This window comes from Gouania willdenowi, chromosome 21, assembly GCF_900634775.1.
Source record: "Gouania willdenowi chromosome 21, fGouWil2.1, whole genome shotgun sequence".
In the NCBI taxonomy this organism is placed as follows: Eukaryota; Metazoa; Chordata; class Actinopteri; order Blenniiformes; family Gobiesocidae; genus Gouania; species Gouania willdenowi.
In genome coordinates this window covers 21,473,477-21,495,976 of record NC_041064.1, presented here as the reverse complement: position 1 = coordinate 21,495,976, position 22,500 = coordinate 21,473,477, and the positions used below count along the sequence as shown (strand labels likewise).

Below are 22,500 nucleotides of genomic sequence, written 5' to 3'. Positions count from 1 at the left end.
CTTAATCCTTCCAATGACGCTCAATTTGCTACAATTTTACTGTCAATTTGGACCAGTCTACTTGCGCTGATACTGAGGCGCTTTCCTGTCTGCCAGACTGTGCTAGAGTCCCTAGCTCCAGTTAAAATCAGGCCGTCTAAATCGCGCTGCCAGGCGAGAATACAGACAAGCTGAGCGCAAATGGAAAAAGGATAAACTTGAAGTGTCACTTCAAATTCTAAGAGAAAGCTGGCACCATTATCAAAAAATTGTACAAGAGTCAAAAACTATGTATTTTACGGATATTGTTGCAAATATTTCCCATAATCCTCGTGTGCTTTATAGGACCATTGACTCTCGTTTAAATGTCCCTCAGCCAATGTGTTTACAGTACTCATCAGAAAAATAAGTTTCTTGTATTTTTTCTCAACAAAGTTGCAACTGCGAGGGCACAAATAACACCCCTGTCTCTTGATCCTTCTATGCATGTCCCTTTGTTTTTGAGAAATTTGGGCTTGTAACTCTCCCACAATTAAAAAATGTTGTTGCTCAGTTGAAGGCTGCAGGTTCTCCGGGTGATCCACTGCCTCCTTGTTTCTTTAAGGAGGTTTTTGATACTATTGCACCTGCTGTTCAGTCCATTTTAAACAGCAGCTTGTCAACCGATCTTGTCCCTGTAACATGCAGTGGTGCATCCCTTGCTTAAAAAACCTGGACTTAATTCGGCAACACTGTTAAACTTCAAGCCTATCTCCAAACTCCCCTTTATCTCAAAAGTTTTGGAGAAAATAGTTTTTACTCAATTCAAATAATAGGAACATGATATTTTGGAAACGTTTCAGTCTGATTTTAAAAGTCTTCACAGCACAGAGTCTGTGCTGTGAAGACTTTGTCATGTGGGGTACCACAAGGATCCATTCTTGGACCTTTGCTGTTTTCCCTCTAAGTGCTCCCTCTAGGGTCCATTCTGGGAAAACACAGCATTGCGTTCCACTTTTACGCTGATGACAGTCAGATTTATTTACCTTTAAAAAAGGATGACCCACAGGCAATCAAACCCCTCTTAGATTGCATACATGACATAAAATCTTGGATGTCGTTGAATTTTCTGAATCTTAACCAAAATAAAACAGAAGTCATGATTTTTGGCCCCAGTGTTGTCAGTCACACTAATATTTGTAATGCCAAGCTAACAGAACAACATATGATAATTTAACCATTCCACAAAGGGGAGGAGAGTATAGCTCATGCAAAGCCTCATAATAATCTAAAATATACCTATGATGGGATATGATGATGTTGTGCAACAGGGAAAACACTAGATGTGATAAACTCATGATAAATACACTACCGGTCAAACGTTTTAGAATTGTGTCATTGCACTCTGAAATGAAAGCATAGAACAAATAAGCAATTTGTGTTGAAAAATAAATAATGGATAATAATGGAGGGTCTGGTGCCACAGTGTGTTCCAACACTGCTTTTATGCAGACAGAGGGGATTGGAAGTAACCAAGAAAAGTTGGAACACCTGTAGAAATTAGTAGCACCATCTTTCAAGGCTGATTTAACCTTCATTGCTGCAGAACAGCTTTAAATTATTAACCCACTTCGTTTTCCCTGAAAAAGACCTATTTGAATAACCAAACCATTATTTTGTACTCTCTGGCTGTTCAGCACTTATACCTTTGTACCATTTCAAGCTATTCATTGCACTTGCACGACTTCAATTGCAATAAATAACTGGAAAAATTAGGGTGCTCTAAAACTTTTGACCGGCAATGTAGTTTTAAAAGGCTGTCTGCACCTTTGAATTTGATCATCGTTTTTTAAATACATATGATGTAAGATACAAATGCCATTGTGTTGTGATCTATATTGTTTGATCAACAGAAAGTACTGTATGTGAGACACAAATGACTGGTAATAGTCACCCAGGTTAAAGTCAATAGAAACAGCTGCAGTGTGATTTTAACATCTCAAAGTGTATCTGCATGACATCGCTCAGAGGGACTGTGACAGGGAGCAGGATATGGGTGTGTTCCTTTGAAGCCTTTCAGCTAAATAACATTGTACCCCGTCAAAAACCAACATCGAAAGCCAGAGTGACTTTTCTGTCATTAAAATGACATTGTATGCTATATTGACAACATCAAACTCTAAACAAAATGCTAAATTGAAATGGCATGGGTTGGTCTAATCGGTTGATTTCTAAAATTTGCAGAGCTATATACAGAAATCCATCGGCATGGTCAAGGAACGCAATTGAAAACATGCACACAATTAAATATGTCCAAGAGAAACCACACTATATTATAGTTATATATCATTTTATCCACATACAGCCTGTTCTCAAAAACACACAAAACCTCATTAACTTACACTCTACTATTCTCCCTCCCTCTCTCTCTCTATCACGCACACACACACACACACACACGCAGAGCAGAAGCTGTTCCAGATGTTTCCAAACTGGGTTGAGGACAAAGGCAGAAGAAAACTAAAAGCTGAGTAGCAAAAAGAGAAGAAAAAAAGCCTTCTTTAATTGCATTTTGAGGCGTAGGCCTTGTGTATCTTTGTGTGTTTGACTTTTCTTCACATCTTTCTCTTTCTGGGTTTCTAGGTCCAGGGTTAATTTGAAAGAAATTGCAAGTTTAGCTTTTAAAAAAAGAGACTTCATCAGATGTCAAACAAAGTTTAATAGAAATAAGAGCTTAAAGTGAGTGTTTAAACCCTGTTGAGTGTATAAAGTGTTCTATATATCATTTTTGAAACGTACCAAAAATCAACATTTCAGAAACAAAACATAGGCGGAGTCACAGTTGAACTAACACACATTGATACAAACGTATCGACACCGTTTGCCTCCAATGAATAGATGAGCAGGATTAGAACAAAGTATTTTGGTCGTCATTTTGAAGACAGAAGATACAAATGTTAATAAAAACCCACCAAACAGGGGTTTATGGATGATTTTAATAGAATAAAATAGAATGCCTTCATTGTCACTGTACACATGTACGATGAGATTAAAAAAGCCAACTCCAGTTATAGTGCAAGAAATAAACAATATATACAATATGAACATAGGACATAAATAGTAAAGGAAAGGAGGTAAAGTGAAGAGTCATGGGAAGTATGTACATTATAAAAAATAAATAACTACATTGCTATTTTTTTATGATGGTATGTGTATGTACCTCATTATGCAGCTGTGATGCAATGTATTCTAAAAACTGTCCATCAGATGCGGCTTGGATCATAGACTCCATTGTTTGATTTAAAACTTGACTTTACCAACTTCATTTCAATTATATATGATCGCTCTCTGTTTTGCACATCTTTAATCTTTCTCTTCACTTTTGCATTTATTACCACTGGTCTTGCGTTGCTCACTAGGATACACATTTCTGCAGACTATAACACAAAAGTTTCAGTTTTGTATATGCCTTTGCAACAATAAGAGCTGCATGATAAATCCCACCAACAAATGCCACTAACATGTAAAATGATAAAGAGGTGGTCACTGTTTAAAATGACACAGGAGTTAAATGTAGTCATTTCTTTGATGGCTCAGCTCTCAAGCAAATTACACAATTTATTTTCCTGAAGCGATTAAATCAATGCCTGCAGCTTTATAAACATAGATTACAATTCACTTAACACTATAATAAAATATCAAATTAAGCTACAACACTGAGACATTTTATTAAGTTTCAATAGTTACTTTTAAAACACATTAAAACACAATACACAGGCTAATAATTGGAGAACTGTTTACTTTGATCCAAAAGATATCAAAGCAATGGTTGGCCACCTTTTGGTTACAATGTACAAGGTTTAGTTTTAGCAGATTGAAAGTTCTTCTTCCTCTCCACTGTCAGCTTCAGGTTTGGATCAGAGTTGTTGCCTGGGACTGAATTATAGTAGCTGCAGTCCCCACAAGGACAGAAATAAAACATGTGCATGTGCGTGGCCAGGAATAAATTCAATCCAGAAGTCGAGTGCCTTCCACAGCCAAGTTAGCGTCCAGCGCCCCGCCTCAAAGGCTCATGGGATTCTGCGTGCCGCTGCCGCTCCTCCTGCTTGGATGTAGGCCCTCCCTATCACAACTTCATTTTATGAGCTACACACACAAACAAAGAAGGCTTGGACTCGTATACAGAGGACAGACCAATCCGCCTCCATTGTGAGGACATTGTGTCCAAAACTTTAACAAAGTACACATTGCTGAGATATTCCCATTGGTCAACTTTTCAGCAAGCAGCCAGTTTGCTCATCTCTATACAGTTGTGTGAATAAAGGTTTACAGCTATATAAATATTCAGGAGGGGTAAATGGATAACAAAATGTGACTGAACACAAGATTGGTTGGAAAAAAAAACTGGTTCATATTAGAACAAATCTGACTCTGAGAGCCTGGGATTTCAGTGTCTCCATTGTTTACTTGTTAAAAGTCAAAGCTGTTTAGTGTCTTACTTGGTTACTTATGACATTTTATCTGTTCTCCTCATTTTTTAGACCTCTCTGTAAACACTTTTTCCTCTGGACTACAGGTCCTGGGTCACTGGGGTAAGGGTGCAGAATATGACAATCACTTGCAAATACGGGGAGAACATGCAAACTCCACCCAGGATGCTCCCTGGATGTTGATATCGGATATCGGTCCGATATCAGCCAGAAAACTGCATGCATCTTAAATCACCGATATAAGCTTTCCGATAAATGTTTCCGCTCCTGCACTTCTATCCATAGGTGACTGTGGTTCACACTCCAACAAAGTAACCTATACTGTTGCTGACTATTGTTCTCTGTTTGAGTAACATCACTTGATCAAGCCTTTTCTAACATTCCACACTACAAAATAAGTAATGAAAGTATCAATATCGGTATCGGTCTATACGCAAGGTTGCAATATCGGTATCATATCGGAAGTGAAAAAGTTGTATCGGGACATCCCTACTTATTTATTCATTAAAACAGTTATTTTTTAGCTTACAGATATTAATCTATACAGGTATTATTTGTATGTTTACTGTACTTTCCTTTTTTTTTATCTAGTTATATTTGTGGTGATTATGGGGTGTTGTAGGATTTGAAGTATATTTTCCTCCATTTCAACAACAAAAACAAAATCAACAAAGTATTGCAATGTCTTCTTCAAAGTTGACTGACTTTCCCTTTGATTGAGAACATTTATGGTGATCCTTAAGAAATGTTTTGAAAGCTACATTACTGTAATGGTGTAGCAATTCTGATTAGCACGATATGTTTTCTCTACTTTGGTGATGCGGTTTAGACTTTTTTAGTATGTACTAATGTTTTAATCTCAAGATTAAAGGGATACCCAACCCAAAAAGCAAAGACTGCTAAACTGAACAACTGCTATATGTAAACTTTACCAATAATAGAGCTTGAATTCTTTGGTATAATGATCAAAATCAAGCCCAAACTTTGCCCACTGGGTTGGGTTGGGTTCGGGCTTAATTTTGATCACTATACCAAGGGCTCGGGCTGGGTTCGGACGCTGAGCGGTAAATAAATGGTCAGGTAATTCATGTTGGGTGTGGGATACATATGTATGTGTATATACGTATATATGCATATGTGTGTATCCATAAAATGAAGAGTCCATCCTTAAGACTGCTCTACTGTAAAGTGCCTTGAGATACCATTGGTTATGATTTGGCGCTATACAAATAAAGATTGATTGATTGATTGATTGAGGTAATGTGTTTCGATTAGAGCGAGATAGACGCACGTACCGTATGGCGGCACATGAAGCTGCTTGTCATATTTATAGATGTATGCAGAATGAGGAACTAGTAAATAAAGCTAATATTAAGTTCAGACTTAAAGAGAATTCGGCTTCATTTGGGTCGGACGGGTTCGGGTCATGTTCTGTCGGACTTGGGCCGGGTCTTTTTTTTTGGCCAAATTAAAGCTCTAGTAGGAATGAGAGGCCTTTTATGAAGCTACATATGCAATAAAAAAAAGCATTTTATTTCATAATAATCATAATAATAATAATTATTTGTATTTAAAAGCACTTTTCAGGCCACCCAATGGCACTTTACAATAAAAACAGAATAATAAAAACATTAAAAAATAGTATAATACAAAAAAGAGAAAAGAAAAGCAGGTGAAATTAGGGATGTTTAGGGAATTAAAGGCACGTTTGTGGATGTCAACGTGTTTGACAAATCTCGATGCAGTGATTACTCAAAGAAGTGCACCATTCATGTAACTTTATAATGTTAAAGCCATTTGACTGTTACTGTAGCATAGACTTCTCTGTTTTAAAGTGTCTTCTTTGTCCAACTGGAAGGCACGCGTAGAACTGTAGTAAAATGGTCAATAGTGGCAAAGTTCGATTTCTTCATTCCAGGTAAATGCAACGTCAAAATGCGTCCACCATGACGTTCCTGGACTGTGTTCAAAATGGCGTACTCCGTATCATACAGTACAAACTCAATAAGTATACTGTCTACTGTACTATAAGTATGATAAGGATGAACCATTCCCACTGAAATATACTTCCAAGTTTCCCAAGATGCATTTCGAACCTACAACGACAAAAACCTGAAGCACGCCGAGTCTAAATATCTCCGTTGATTCGCAACCTTTAAAACTTCTGAAAGTATTGTAAGTGAGAAAGTGACCAAGAAGGAAAAGTAAAATTCACGTATACACCTTTCATTCCGACATTTTGAGGATTTTCAGAGAGCCGCTATTGTGCAACTGACAAAACTTCCCGCAAGCTTCAAAACAAGAGCCCTATTTACAAGAGTGTTAAGAAGTGCTAGAAGCAGCATTTTACATTCCACTCAATGCATCATGAGTATTCCCACCATGCAAACTTCAAAAATGTCCCAACATAGTATACATCCGGGTATTTCTCACTGACTCAATCTTTTCATACTATCTAATGTGAATGCACTACATAATCATTTTGACGTCAAACTTAGTATGAGTAGTACGTTAGTATGACATTTTAAACATGGCCCTGGTCTTCTTATCGGAATAACACTCTAAAGTCCAGGAAGTAGATGGCGCGTAATTGAGCAATAAAGTGTCAAATTGAAATCCTATATCACAAAAGACTTTTCTTTGGGAGCGAGAATATAATGAGTGGTCCTGATGACGCGAGACCAGGATATGTGAAACCTGATTGGCTGAAATCTCCATATTTGAACAAATGTGGTTCATCGTATTTGTTGTTCTGGGATACAGAAAATGGATGAATGTATGTGTAGCACTTTCGTTCAAAAAGAAAGCCATGAGTGCCAATACCGGGCATTGAATCCCTACTGTTTTCATTTACAATCTTGACTCTAAAACCTTACTGTGGGTTTGTGTTGAAAGATCGCTGCCTTTCATTGGGGTTGTGGTTTTTGACAGTTTTCAGCTCTCTTTCAGTTTAGTAAAGAAACACAGAGCAGGCTTTCTTCTGCCACCATGATTCCTTCTTTCATGTAGTTTCACTGCCTTCATGTCACTGAGTGGACACTGTGGTTTTCTGTCTACGTTTATTTTATTACAAGATCCCCGTTTTTTGTGTAGGAGGTTCTGGTATTTTGGTTATATTAAGAGAAAAGCTTTATGCTGAGCACATCCACTGACTTCTTGTGTCAGTGCCAGTCTCTTTCTTCTCTGGGTCCCAGATCCCAGGAACATGTTATGTGTGTAGCACATTCACACTGCCTTACACTCGCTCTTTGTTAAACATGAGATAATGGGCTGCTTACAGCCTACAGTAGGAACTAATTGACATTGTTAGAGCGTAAATGTACAAATGTGTGTTGCCTGAGGACAAAATTACATTACATAAATCTATTTCCAGTACGTTTTAGCTCATTCATTCTGCCTCAATATACGTTTATTTGAAAAAGCAGGATAAGGTTCGAGAATAGCTTTTGCAGAGGGAACATTGGCACATCCATCGATCCATCTTTTTAATTCAGTCCATCCAATTTATATTCATCGGAGACTATTTTAACCTCAAACTTTATTGGGTTGTAAAATGAAGCCACAAGCACTGGGAGAACATGGAAACTCCACAAGAAAGGTCCCAAGAACGTTCCCCGTCCAGGAATCCAACATAGAGTTTCTAATAGACAGAACGTCAACCCCAGTTAAAATCTTGAAAGTGTCTATTTGTACGGTTGTCGTACAGACAACCCCTGGTACAATTACGTAGCGTTTTAAGGTTAGGGGTAGGGTTAGGGTAAGGTTTAGTCTTAGTCACGTGACCTAAACTGGCCAATGACTGACCTCTCACGTGACCTATACTGGCCAAATAGGGGAGCTGTGTATGGATATAATGTCGGTATATTGATACGGCAACCGTACGGATAGCCACTGCCTAAAATCTAATTTTGAGTTAAAAAAAAAAAAAAAGGAAAACAAAAAACAAGTATTATCCATAATCCACAAAGCAAAAGAAGACAAAGAGATTGAATTGATCAGTATTATTATTATTATTATTATTATTATTACACATTTTAAACAGGAAAACTTAGCAACACCTTTTTATCTAATGAACAAAAATCTTTAAGAAATATAATACAGTTTAATAAACAAAACATATATACACTTCATAGTTTATCAAGGCTGTATATAATCCCTAAAACTGTATGAATACATTGGATAAACAAACGTCCTTGTTTTGTACAGTTTATGAGATTAAATAAATCTTTGAATTTTAAAAATAAGTGGGTTATTGACATTGCTTTATATAGTCTATATGTATGTATAGGCCAACCACTTTATATAACAGTTTTTGTTTTTTGTATTCTGATGTGTTACAGTTAAATTGCATTAGTCATATTGATTTTTATAAACTTCTGTACAGTTTATTTTAAAATGAAAGCAGCAAACACACATTATTTTCTTTTATCCTGCTCTTGTTTTCATCAGTGTGCTGGAGCTCCGCTCACACACAGCGGGAGAAAAGAGAAGAGAAGCCCGTAGATTGAGCAGCACTCACCGGCTACGAGCAGGAAGAGGATCCCGGTCCAAAGCGTCCGGCTCCGGGCCATCATCAGCGGACAAGTTCAGCCAGATAACCACGGGGGGAAGCGCAGGGTCGGTCAGTGCAGTTTGTGTCCTCCACACAAGCCTCTCATGAAGAGTCCAGATGTTTTTCATCCAGATGTCTCCGCCTCTGCCTCTGACTTCTCCACATGTGAGACACACAGCGGTGAAAGCGCAACTGCACATCTGGCCTGCCTCAAAACTTTAGGAACCCTTTCATTAAAATACTTCACTTTTTAAATGGACTTTGAATATTTAAACATTGTTTTTGATCTTAAAACTGTTTCAAATTGGAGTGTTTGTTTCTGTTTTTATAGCAATAAAACAAAACAATGATTGATTTCTTAATTAATTCTTCTTCTTCTTTTTTTTTTTTTTTTACAACTTATTTTGTAAATATTACGAAGTTTCATTTTGTGTATTTGGATGAACTGAGATATCTACTTTTTACTTTCTCCAGTTTTCCCATTCTTACGTCACATGACAGCAGTAACTTTTAGCTAGCTGCTATCCCTACGGTTACCGTATCAATATACCGACATTCTATCTGTACACAGGGCTCCTCATTGGCCAGTTTCGGTCATGTGACTAAGACTAAACCTTACCCTTATCCCTAACCCTAACCTTGAAAATTGTTGAGATATAGAGTTATAACCTAACCCTAAGACGCTACGTATATGTACTGCGATAACCGTACCCACAGGGGGTTGTCCGTACGTCAACCGTACAAATGAACACTTTCTAATTTTAAATCCCACATTGTTGAAAGATCTCTCAATTTCTCTAAAATCATTTCACATAATGTCCTCTAACTAAAAATTGGTCACAAAATAATGGAAATGTAAAGTGAAGATCCTCCAGGGACTGATATCACTTATTGCTTGGATATTGTCAGGGCCTTATGCACTTTTGAAAATGGCAGTGGCTATCCGAACGGTTTTTTTTTATATACCGACATTCTATCCGTACGCAGTTTAGGTCACGTGATAGGTCAGTCATTGGCCAGTTTAGGTCACGTGACTAAGACTAAACCTTTCCCCAACCCTAAAAATTGTTGCGATATAGGGTTATAAGCTAACCCTAAGACGCTACATACGTGTTCTTCGGAAAAAGTACCAATAGCACCGGGGTTGTCCTTACGTCAACCGTACAAATAGACACTTTTTAAAAAAAATTATATATGATTTATGCGTGGAAGTGCAAACTACTTCATATCAAATTGCTCTGTATTTGGCTCCTGAACTAAAATGAGTTGGACACCCCTGCTCTAGGCCAGATTTGGCCCCTGAGCCTTAAATTTCACACATGTTGTATAGACAATGAATTATTGCTTGTTTCAGTGTTAAGGGCCCAGAATTATGGATGGGGTCGAATAAAAACTTGAAATAAACAAATGAATATAACAGATTTAGGATGTTGACACTATGGATAGCCCATGTATTCAGTGAGGACAACTGTGAGAACATAATTACAGATGATGTGCAGCACTAAGCGACATTCTGTGAAAATAAAATGTATTGAAAATTTGAACTGAATTGTATGGAAGCGTAGAGCTGCCACAAGGGAAAATAGGAATTGTATCCTATGTGTTGTACATCATTTTGACTTTGTCAGATCTATCTGTCTCAGTGATCCCGTGCTTATGCTGCACAGAGACACGCCTGGGTTCGGTTGTTTAAAGCCCTGGGCCTGAGTGCATCAGGAATGAGTTAAATTGAGTCTCTTGTGTAAACATGTGAAGGAAGGTGTTTGAGTTTTCAGAAAACAGGACAAAGATGAAAGACGTGACCCGCCTGTCTCTGATTTGCTCTTGCCTCGATGAGCATTAAAGGTAGAAGTGGGACAACCCTAAGAACAACAGAAACCTTTCTGTGTTATAGCTAAAGCAATGAAAACACCTGAGCTGACGGGAGAGAAAAAGTGCTGATTAACGAGAGTATTCAATATTTGTCTTTCAAATGTAGTGGAGTGAAATTAAGAAGATCCCTCTAAAATAATACTCAAATAAAGTACATGTACTCAAAAATATTACTTAAGTCCTACTTTGCTACTGTCCACCACTGCTTTATGACAATCTTACAGTTTGTCATACTTCAACTGAGCACCTCTAGCCCCTCCCCTTCCTGTTGCTCCATAAGCTCATCAGTCTCACTAGTTTCACCTGTGTGTGATTACTCGCACCTGTGCCTCTGCTCCTGTACGTTACTATTTTGTTCAGCCATTGTTGGTTTAAACTTGACTGTATAGCTACATCATCCAGAACATCATGTGCTGTCAAAGAGAAACTGAAAATGCTTGGATAAAGTGATCAATCACATGAGCACAACTGATCTAGCTCATTGATAACAAGTATTTTCTCTCCATTTCTCACACACATCCCATTATAAAGCAACAAAAGTAAACACAGTTATGAGTATGTAAACTGGCAGATCTGTAAAGCAACATATCAGGTGCAGTGACATCCTCAGGAACAGGGATCGTAATCATCTCTTGCGTTTTGGAGACCACAGAGACTCCCTGTAAGGACCTCAGATGGACAAAAAACATGGAATGATGTTAAACCTGCCCAAGAGTGGCCAGCCAATCAAATTACTCCTAGATTGGGGCAATGTCTCATAAGTTATAAATAATCATAAAGCAGACATGGGCAACTGCTACATGCGGCCCTTGGTTTGATTTTGTGTGGCCCCCAAAAGAAATACATAATGGGCCTGTACTACGAAGCTAGATTTCCTCTTGCGCTAACTTCCTGTACTATGAGGCTTGGGTAACTTCTTACCGAGGTATATCACAATAAGATCTAAACAAGTATAATGCTGTGTTTACACAGCATTATACTTATTATACAGCATTGCGTCTTCTGGGGCACCGGACGCGTCTGCTGCACGAACACGTTCCGCAGGTTTCACAGGATCAAAAAATGCCCCCATTCGTTTCATATGCGTGTTTGAAGCGAAGCCCCGCCCACCAGCAACACATCCACCTTGGTGAGTTTCACTGCCTGCTGAAGCGAGGAGCTGCGCTCCTTTTTCTCCTGTCATAAACATAAACCACCAGTGAAAAAAAGCCGGTGTGATTAGCGGCTAATGCTATCCTAGCTCAGTGCCGACTTTCAAAGATGAAAACTACAGAGATAACTTTTACCTGCTACTACCACTGATTCTCCTCCACGCCAAATCCTTCCTAGTCCCGGTTATAAAGGCCGTGTCATACAGCTCCAGGTGGTCACACACAGCTTCTACTCCATGGTTGAATGGGTGAACAGACCGGTGTCCGTGTTGACGGCCTGACGTCATCATTAACAAAGACTCTAATTGGCTTTTTCGTCACGGGAAACAGAATGTGCAAATATGACAAAAAAAAATCGGGAGCGTGGCCAACGCTCTTTTTTTTTTTTTTTTTTTTTTTTTCTTTTTTTTTTTTTTTTTATTTACTTGTCTGCACATGCTGTTGAAGGTTAACACTACAAGAAGTGCAATCTTTTAACAGCAATGCATATTTTATTATTGCAATTAAATAAATGAATTTATTTCATTGCATAATTGTGACCATCACCAGCCCTCCCTAGGGAAGGGTAAATACTTTATTAAAGGGAGGATGTAAAAAAAGAGGGCAGTGTTACACCAGGGTGAGGGGGGGGGGGGGGGGGGGAGTTAACAGGGAGGAGGGATACAAGATAGGAAAACGAATGGGTGGGGAATAGTCAATAAGTTTCAAGTGATGTGATGTGAAATTGTGGTTGTGTATATTGTGCTTATTGTTGTGTTATCAAGCCAGTTTAGTGACCAGTGTGCGGCTTAGGAATAGGTGGTGGCTGTGAGCAGAGGAGGAAGTGAGTGGAAGTTACATAAACAGGTATTTGGGAACAACGTGCCTATGGTTGAGCCCAGTATGAGTGTTATCCCACAGCCCGAGGCCAGTGCGTCCATGACAAATGTGATTCCAAGAGCCGCTACTGCAAAACCCATGAGCCGCCCCCGGGCCCGAAGAAGCAGTCGGGCCAGCAGAAAGAGCGAGAGATCTAGGGGCCCCCGGCGACCACCCCACGGCCAAGCAGCCCCCCGAACGCCCCCAAGGTCCCAAGCCGAGAGGCTGCCATTGCCCCCCCATACACACCCGAAAAGCCCCCAAGGAGCCAAGGACCCAGCGCACCACGCCACCGACTCCAACCCCCAACCCCCAGGCCCCCCAGCCCCCCACCCCCCCCACCACCCCCCCCCCCCCCCGCCCAGCCCCCCGAGGGAGCGCCCAGAGAGCCCCCCACCCGAGACCCCAGCGGAGGAGCCAAAGCCCACGCCCAGCAGACGACCAGAGCCACGCCGAACGGGCAGCCGGCGGGCACCCGCCGGTGAGCCCAGAGCCAGCAGGGACCCGACCCCAGGCCAGGAGGACCCGAATGGATGCAGCACCAGGAGCAGCCCCCAGGGCGAACGACCACACCCCAAGCCGCATAAGGCACCAGGGGGCCGCTGGGGGTCCCCCCGCCGGTCCCCAGGTACCCCAACCTAGCCCCCCCGGGCGCCCCAGATGCTGATGCCTGCGCCACGAGCTTCAGTTCTTTAAAGCCAGGGCCCCCTCCAGAGGCCAAGCCAGACCGCCCCGCCGGATGTGGCCCCCTAATCTGGCCCCGACACCCTGCCTCACGGGGGATTGCCCAAGCAGGGGCCGCACCAGAAGGTATGCAAGGGCGCGGCAGCGCCACCCGCCCCAGAAGACCCCCGCCAGGACCGGCCCGGCCAGCCGGTCAAGCACCCCGGGCCCCTGGAGCAACCCCAGGGACCAGGACCCCCCAAGGGCAAGCCCCCGGGCCAAGCCCCCCCGGGCGCCCCCCCCCCCCCCCAGGTCCCGGCCACAGCCCAGCAGGACCGCACAGCCCCAGACGGCACAAGGCCAGCAGCCCAGGGCCCGCCGCCCCCCCGGACAGCGCAAACCACGGGGCAGCGCCCCCCGCCGGCCCGCGAGCAACCGGCGACCCCCACCGCGGGGACGGAGGCACCCCAACGGCACACATCCAGCGCGGGACAGCAGCCCCCAGCCAAAGATGCCCCGGACCCACCCACCAGTCCGCATGGCAGGACATACCCACCAGGCGGCCGAAAGCAACCTCAACCACACCGGAACAGCTAACGCCGCCCCCAGTAAACAGCATCATCCCGAGGCGCCAAACAACCCTGCCCCACCCCCGGTGAGGACACCAGCACCCCCCCAGCACACCCACCCCCCAAACCGGCGAGGCAGGCCACCCCGGGCCCGCACACCGCGGGGCCCGCCCCCAAGGCCAACAGGAGAGAAAGCAAGCACCAAGCCACACCCAAGGGGGAGAGGCACCCCCGCGCCCCACCCGGCCGACACAGCCCGGAAAGACCCCGCAAGGAGAGACCCCGGCAAAGCCCCCCCGAGACCCACCGCCACGCCCGACCGCACCATCTTGATGTACTTTTACTCTATGCAGTGGCCCAGCCACCAACAGAGGGGCCAGGCCCCCACCGGAGAGGCCCAAATATGTGTACCAACCCACCACCCTGTTATGGTGCCTCTCCATTCCCCAATGGAGAGGCACTTCCCGATCCCGTGTGTGAATGTGTGTGTTTGGTGAATGTATGGGGTGTAATTAAAAGGGGGATGGAGGGGAGCGGTGCTCCCCCTCCAGCCTCTGTGGATTTATGTGTATGTGGTGTAATAGGCCGGAGGGTGTAAATGATGATACACCCTCCGGGGGGTGGCATGTTGAGATGCGATTAAATTGGAGGGATTAGTAGGGCAACTAGAGGTGGGAGGGCCGCCCCCACGCCACTACATAGTAACACAGGTGGCGGCCCCCTCCACCCCAGCCCCACCATCCAGCCCCCCAAGGGTTGGGTATCGGTGTGTGGTGCATTTTGTGAGTGAGCCAGACCAGCTGGGAGTGGGGTGAAGTGAACATGTAGGAGGCCTGTCCAGTGTGAGCCGGGCCCGTCCGCGTGGCGGGCCACGCGAGAGGGTAGATGGCGCAGACGGGCAAGTGGCACTGCGGGCCCCGGAACAGCACAGTCGGAGACCCCCCCCCACGGCACCCCCCAGACCGCGCCGGCCCCGCGAGCACGGCGACACCCCCCACCCCCGGGCACAGCCAGGCACCAACCCCATCCCCCGGCGCCCCAGGGGGCGACCCCCGCCGCCCGCCGGCCCGGAGCAACGCACACCCCCCACCAAGGGGAGCGGCCGAGCAGGGGGGAGGCCCATGCCCGCACCAGGGCCAGCACAGGCCCACCCGGCGCCACGATACAACACTCTCCACCGGGAGGCGGCCCCGGCCCCCCCGACGAGAGACGCCATCCACCGCCAAGCAGGGCCATCCCGCCAGCCACGGACCGGCAAGCCAGAGTACCGAAGCACCCCCAGCCCGGAACCGCCCCCCCACACCAACGGCGCCAATAGAGCCCCCCCCCCCCACGGAGGCAATCCCCGACGACCCACGCACTGGCACGAGACACCCCCCCGACGCCAGCACACCCCGAACAACAGCGGGCCCGAGGCCACCAGCCCCGCCCCGCCCAAGGCTGCGCAGTGCCGCCACGAGCCGCGGCCGGTCCCCGGGCAGATGGCCGGAGAGCACCCCCCCGGACACGTCGCCCAAGGATCCGCCCCCGGGGCACCCCCCCCGGAATCGCGCCCACGGCGCCCGGTGCACCCAGCCAGCAGACCAGCCAATCCCAACGCGGATCCACCGGGCCAGGAACCATGCGCCGCGCCCCCGCACACCCGCCCAATACGACCCCCGGGGAGGCCCCATAGCACCCCCCACCCCACCCCACCCCTCTAGCCATAACGTCCACACCCCGGCCATTGCGGTCGTACAAAAAGCCCCCGAGGGGGCCCCGCCTGGCTCGTCGCGCAAGCGACATCCCTGGCAAAGGTGCGCCCCAGGGAGCCAAGCCAAGGACCCGCAAGGGCCGACGGAGCAACCCACAGCCACACCCCGCCACCCAGCAACCCAGGAGGCAATCGCCGACCCCGGGCAGCAGCCACCCCCAAAGCTACCCCCACCCCGGATCCCCCGGACCGGAGCCAAGGACCCCACCACCCCAGGCCCCCCAACGAGACCACCCCCCAGCCAACCCACCCGGCACGGCACCGCCCGTGGCCAACGCTCTTGACGCGCGGATCGGACCGCACCGCCGCACAGGAAAGATTTCGCCTCTGGGCCGCATCTATCCATTAACGTATGTAATCTGGACGTACGGACATTTTGTGACGCATCCGCTGTGAACGCAGCATAAAGCTCCTCCTCCTGACCAATCAGTTCTCTTGGAAAACGACTTGCCAAAGAATAGGCGGGTCATTCTCTGTACACGTTGCTGCGTGGATCTGATCTGACAGCTGACAAGAGAAAAATTGTTTTAGACATCAATACAATCTTTTAAAAATCCAGCTTTGTAGTACAGGCCCAACATGACTCCAAAAATACACAAAATCACAACAAAAAAATACACAAAATTCAACTTGAAATAAAAACACAAAGCCCAATGAGCACCCAGAATGATTGTTTGTTTTTTAATTAAAAAAAAAATTTTTAAAAAAAAGAGAAAGAAACGCTTTTGTTTTGAAAGGAAATGCCGGAAAACCTAGAAGTTGGATGTTTTATTCTGAAAATATCCAACCGGAACTAGTTGATTCCGCTTTTGGAATAATGTTGTACAAATATTAGCAAGACTATGTTGTCGTTTGTTAAATTAAGGAGAATTAAAGTGGGTTCTGGTGCTGTGACATAACGTTGACTGCAGTTGTGTGTCTAACAGTGCACCAACAGCAGCTGGTAGCGTTTAAAAAGCGCTGACGTCAGCGTTTTATGGCTGTGAGTTACTGAGCGTCAGTCCGTCGTGAACTCACCCGTCAGTTTCACTCCGTCTGTCGCTGTGGACGTCCAGGGATGAAGAGGAAGCTGCTGCTGGTGTCTAACTCCACCCTGCATGGCGGTGGTGGGTACCTGGACCACTGTCAGCAGCAGATATCGCACTTCTTTGGAAAGTACGTTGTGACGACAGCGAAGTCTTTTTGGAAAAACGCACATTTTTAGTAAAGTCACATGACTCAGCCGACACGTGTTTACTGTGAGGTTTGCGACATTTGTTTGTTAATATTTGTACATGCCGTGAAGATCGGCTTACAAAAGGATGCTTATTAGGCTAAAATTAAGCATGTATATGTCTGAAGTTTGAGTGTAATGCGTTGGTTCTAGCCGCGAAAACAGCTCATAAAAGGGCCGGATTTTGAATTGACTTTGGTAAGTAGGTGTCAAAGCAAAAATAAATACAGATTTTAGTCATATGACTATATTCACCAAAAACGATATGTTTTACCAATAACATATTCAATTTAAACAGGTTTTTACTGTACACATTGTGTCCAAATCTCAATCTAATAAAACACTTTGGAATGTTGTGGAACGAGACATTCCTCATTGTGAAATTACACACAAAACGAAACTCTGACAAGTAGTTTCCAGCTCCTTATTAAAGCAGCTACAACAGTAAAAAAAAAAACAAAACAAAAAACTGGTCCAATCACCAGTGACCTGCACCTAATGCAGAGAACTACCAGATGCTTATGTCTTATAAAGGTTTTGTTAATGTGTTAAATGACCCAGACTGTATGTTGTGTGTTTCAGAGATGTGAAGAAAGTGCTTTTTATTCCTTACGCTCTCCACGACAGAGACAATTACACCAAGACAGCACGGGACAAGTTCAAGACCCTGGGTTAGTTTGTGTGATATCCTTTTACTTTGAAAGGTCAAGAGTCCACCACAAGTTAAGGCAGTTTTTTTTTTTTTTTTTTCCTTTTTTTTTTTTAATTTTATCCACTCATCCTCTAATTATTGGACCTGGATTAAAATCAAGAAAAATGTATATCAAATGGAAAGACGTTAATAATCTTAATATTATAGAATGAAAGTGGTCTAAGGCGCCGCACTCAAGAATTTTTCCTTCTGCTGCCTTGGGTTCGAATCCCACTTTTGTCATATGTATTTTCTCATTTTAACATATTTAACACAGTAAATTCCACCTTTAAAAATACATGTACGAAAAAATAAAAAAAATACAAAAACATTTGAGTATTTCCTGGGATAGGGTTACGGTTAAAATACATAAACGAAAAAAATCAACATTTTAGGGTATTTCCTGGTTTAGGGTTAGGGCTAAAATAAAAGGGTTAGCGGGGTAGCTAAAAATTAATATGAGCTAAAATAAAACTGACGGTACTTTAAGTCACGTGGTGCATCTATGATGTCACCTAAACTGGCCAATGAGGGGCCATATTCATAGATTTCTGAATGAAAAGCCACGGCTTTATAGAATTCACAATAGAGGCTCACTTTAAAAGAATGATATATGCAATAAGGAACTTTTTGCACATATTTTAACTTTCCATAAATAATTACATACAAACTTATCCCCACCTCCTGTTTCATGCATGGAAAATCCCCTTCAAAATAAAAGCATATATAGGTAACTTAAAGAAAACAGGTCCACGACTCGCTTTTGGTTCCTGATCCACAAGTTAAGAACCTTTTGTCTGAAGTGATTATTGTCATGCTAGATCCAAGCCCTATGTGCAGTCAATGTGTGTATATAAGTGTATATAAGGATAAGTGTATAAAGTGTTTTCCAGGTTATGAAGTGGAGAGCATCCACGAGGCCTCGGATCCTGTGGAAGCCGTGCGGAAAGCTGAGGGCATTTTTATTGGTGAGTGAACCTGAGTTGAAGCTATTTCATGGACTTTCTTCTTCACACTGATGACTCAGCTGTTTCTCTTCCTTTATTTCACTTCCGTTTGTCTTATTCTGTGACTTTTTTTTCTAATATTTCTTGCCCACTGTTTTCCATTCCTGCTTTGTGGAGATGCTAACAGAGGTTTCCGCCTGCAGGAGGAGGCAACACATTCCGTCTGCTGAAGAGTCTTTATGACAACAAGGTGGTGACTGAGATCCAGAGGAGAGTCATGGAGGTAATGCACACCTTCAGTATCATGCGTCGCCAAACTTCAGACCATTTTTTTTGTTTAATACAAATTAAATAGTATCATTTTATTTTTTTTGAAGATTTGATTGAATGATTGAATATATTTTTGTGTCATGCACACAATGTGCCCAACCCACCAAAATAAAAGCAATGTATTCCTTTTTTTTTTCTCTTTGAAATGAACCAAGCCCTCTATTTGTCTGACTCTCCTCCCTTTTCCCTTTTCAGATAGACTCCATTCTTTATTTTAATGCAGTGTTTTTCAACCTTGTGGGGTCGCCTGAAATGTCTGTTAATAATAAAATATCAAAATTACATTTTTATATTGAAATCAAAAATGCATTTAGTTATTTATTTTTTTATTATTTTGCACACTTAAAAAAAACAAAAAAACAAAAGATAATTCAAGGATTTGTCATTATGTGCATGAACATGTACCAAACAGAATAAAGCCCCCAAGTTCCACGTTAAGTCCTTCAAGAAAAAAAATAGAGTAAAAGAATAAAAATAGAAAAGCAATAACATGAATATGATAGAACATATACACAAAACAATACAAATATACAAAAACAATAGTGGCAATAATATCAAAGAAATAGATATATAGGCAGGAAAGGGCAGAAAGCTCAACAAGCTTAAAGGTGGGGTAGGTAATTTCCTCCAGATTAACTTTTTAAGTTTATTATTCCTTTTTTTTTTTTTTTTTTAATAAAACACTTCAAATGCATTGACAAATTTTCATACTTTGACAAGTATACATCTAGTTGAAATAAAAATCAGTGTGAAAATATCTGAGCTGTATTTGTAACAGAGTACAACACACATGATCAAAAAAACTCATTTTAGAGAAAAGAGAGTCTCTGGGGTTGCCAGAAATTTGTGGTATAAAAAGGTTGGAAACCACTGGTTTAATGTCATGCTCTGACTCCCTCTGGTGGTCCCTCTCCCCCTCACAGGACGGGGTCCCCTACATGGGCTCCAGCGCTGGCACCAACGTGGCCACCATCAGCATCAGCACCACCAATGACATGCCCATTGTCTGTCCTCCGTCCTTTAATGCCATCGGACTCGTCCCTTTCAACATCAACCCGCACTACCTGGACCCCGACCCCAACAGCCGCCACATGGGAGTAAGTCACCATAGCAACACATGTTTGCTTTGAAGATAATGTCTTTAATTTAATCAGTAGCCAACCTCAGCTCAGTTTTCTGTAATCTACTTATTTATCCTTATTCTTCTTTAAACGACATATCTAATTAGTCAATGTTAAAGGAGTAAATGTTCTCAGGTCGCTATATACTATGGTTTCCACCAATAGGAGCGCGTGCTTGTAAAACCCAACCCAGCCAGCGCTCTTGTGCTCTGATTATTTATTATGATGTAAGCGATAATCCTGCTCACACTGATTGGTCAATTTTCTGCTGAACAACAGCTGAAACAGTTATCAGTCAGACTCGGCAGTGTTTTACAGCCACGCTGAGGTCAAAGAGGAGTGATAATGGAATTTATAAAACACATCCACAGTCAGCTGTCCTTTGAGGCTTCATTTATACACCACTTATCTCACAGATCCCACTGCAAAGCACTTCAACAAGTAACAGCTTTCAATAATATTATACTAATCCATAAATGAAAAAAGGTCATTTTAACAATACACTACAAATGCACAGTTTTTATGTTCAGATCCCCATGTTGTGTTACATATTATTTACTAGTGACATAAGGTGACCAATAGTGGTTTATGCCAGGGGTTCTCAACTGGTCTCCCTTGGGACCCACATTTTGCCACGGTCAATAAATCGCGACCCACTTTTTTTTTTTTTTGAGAATTCAACCAACCAAATTTAGTTTTTCAAAAATAGCTATTGAAAACACACGCACATATAATCTTTTAAAACTCAAATCTATGTATTTTCCTGTGCAACATGACTGTCAAAAGAAAAGTTTCTTTCACAATAAAACAAGTCCAACATGAGAGACATTAAGTAAGCTATTGATTTAGTTTTGACCAGCTGTCCGCGACCCACTTTTGGGTCCGCGACCCACCAGTTGAGAACTTATGCCTTAGATAAATGATGAAATGGTCATGTTTAACATTCTGCTGCTATACAGACACAGCTGTGGTGTGGTTCACTGTACTTTGTAAAGTGGGACAAAGGACAATAACAGAGGACTTTTCACATCAAGTCAAATTAAGCTGATAAAAGCCGAACAGCAAAAATGAAGGTTATAATAATCCAGTAAATGTAGAAAAGGATGCGTTAGTGCACGAGAACGACCTTGTTAAACATTGAGCATGAAAATTATTAAAAAAATGAGTTTTGAAGAAGAATTGTCAACAATTTTGACCTTTTTCAATAAAGGTTACAACAGAAAAAGTTTGGGAACCACTGCTGTATGGTATGAACTTGTGTGTTATTAATGGTGATAGGTTCACATTCTTTATAGAAAGTGTGTATTTGTACGGTTGACGTACGGACAACCCCCGGTGCTATTGGTACGGTTACCGAAGTACACGTACGTAGCGTCTTAGGTTTAGGTTGTAACTAGTGATTGACTGATAATTCGACCGGCCAATGTTATCGACCTATTTTTGCATTTTTTTACGTGTTTTGGCATCAGCCGATGCGGGCTGCTGCGTTCGCCGATCCGCATTATTTACAGAGAGCAGAAATATTTTTTACGTGTTCTTGTTCTACGTCACCTGTTTTTAATATCTGTTAAATGTTTTTTTACTTGTTGTCATTCTACGTCACCCTTGCTAATCAATAAATGTTCCTTTTTAAAAAATTGAGACTCGTACCATTTGTTATCATCATTGTGTACTTTTTATGATGTAAATTGAGGGCACAAAATAGTATCGGCTCAAGAAAATCAGCAGTCTGTATCGGTCATCGGGTAAGGCTGATGGGGGGAAAAAATTGGTATCGGCCCTAAAAAAAAATCCTTATCGGTCGATTTGTAGTTATAACCCAATAACGCAACAATTTTTAGGGTAAGGTTTAGTCACAGTCACGTGACCTAAACTGCCCAATGAGGGGCGCTGCGTACGGATAGAATGTCGGTATATTGATATGGCACCCGTACGGATAGCCACTGCCTTCTTTATACTGTCTCCTTGTAACTGCAAAAATAAACAAGATATTGAAAAAAAAAGTAGAAAAAGCAAACTTGTAAAGCTTTTTTTCATCTTATTATGTCCGAAAAGATAGATATCAAACAATAGAATGAAACAGATCAACTCCTATACTTACTAACGTTGTTTGAAACTCCCAGCCAATAACTCTACAGAATTCCTGACGCGGTGCTGCGGTATCTGGTGCAGATTCTTCAAGACACTAGTGAGGTGATGGTTTGTTGGTTGTTTTCTATCTTCTGTTTGGTGTTTTCGTGCAGGAGACCCGGGAGCAGAGGATCACTCAGTACCACGAGGAACCCAACACTCCATCCGTTCTGGTGAGTCGTCATCACTCTCTGCTTCTGCT

General features: G+C 42.9%; 2 protein-coding genes across 2 annotated transcripts in view; one reads left to right on the top strand and one right to left on the bottom strand.

Annotated features, from left to right (window-relative positions):
* The window catches only part of LOC114455580 (TGF-beta receptor type-2-like), a 30,205-nt gene extending 20,987 nt beyond the window's left edge, over window positions 1–9,218 (bottom strand). The window contains exon 1 of the mRNA XM_028436906.1: window positions 8,968–9,218. Within this exon, the coding sequence (XP_028292707.1) occupies window positions 8,968–9,022 (55 nt within the window). The 5' untranslated portion in view covers window positions 9,023–9,218. The remainder of the gene's footprint in view (window positions 1–8,967) is intronic.
* A 7,480-nt stretch (window positions 9,219–16,698) lies between these two features.
* LOC114455157 (alpha-aspartyl dipeptidase-like) overlaps window positions 16,699–22,500 on the top strand; it is a 5,843-nt gene continuing 41 nt past the window's right edge. Inside the window, exons 1-6 of the mRNA XM_028436210.1 lie at window positions 16,699–17,021; window positions 17,662–17,750; window positions 18,664–18,738; window positions 18,921–19,000; window positions 19,971–20,144; window positions 22,412–22,471. Of these exons, the coding sequence (XP_028292011.1) occupies window positions 16,924–17,021; window positions 17,662–17,750; window positions 18,664–18,738; window positions 18,921–19,000; window positions 19,971–20,144; window positions 22,412–22,471 (576 nt within the window). The 5' untranslated portion in view covers window positions 16,699–16,923. The remainder of the gene's footprint in view (window positions 17,022–17,661; window positions 17,751–18,663; window positions 18,739–18,920; window positions 19,001–19,970; window positions 20,145–22,411; window positions 22,472–22,500) is intronic.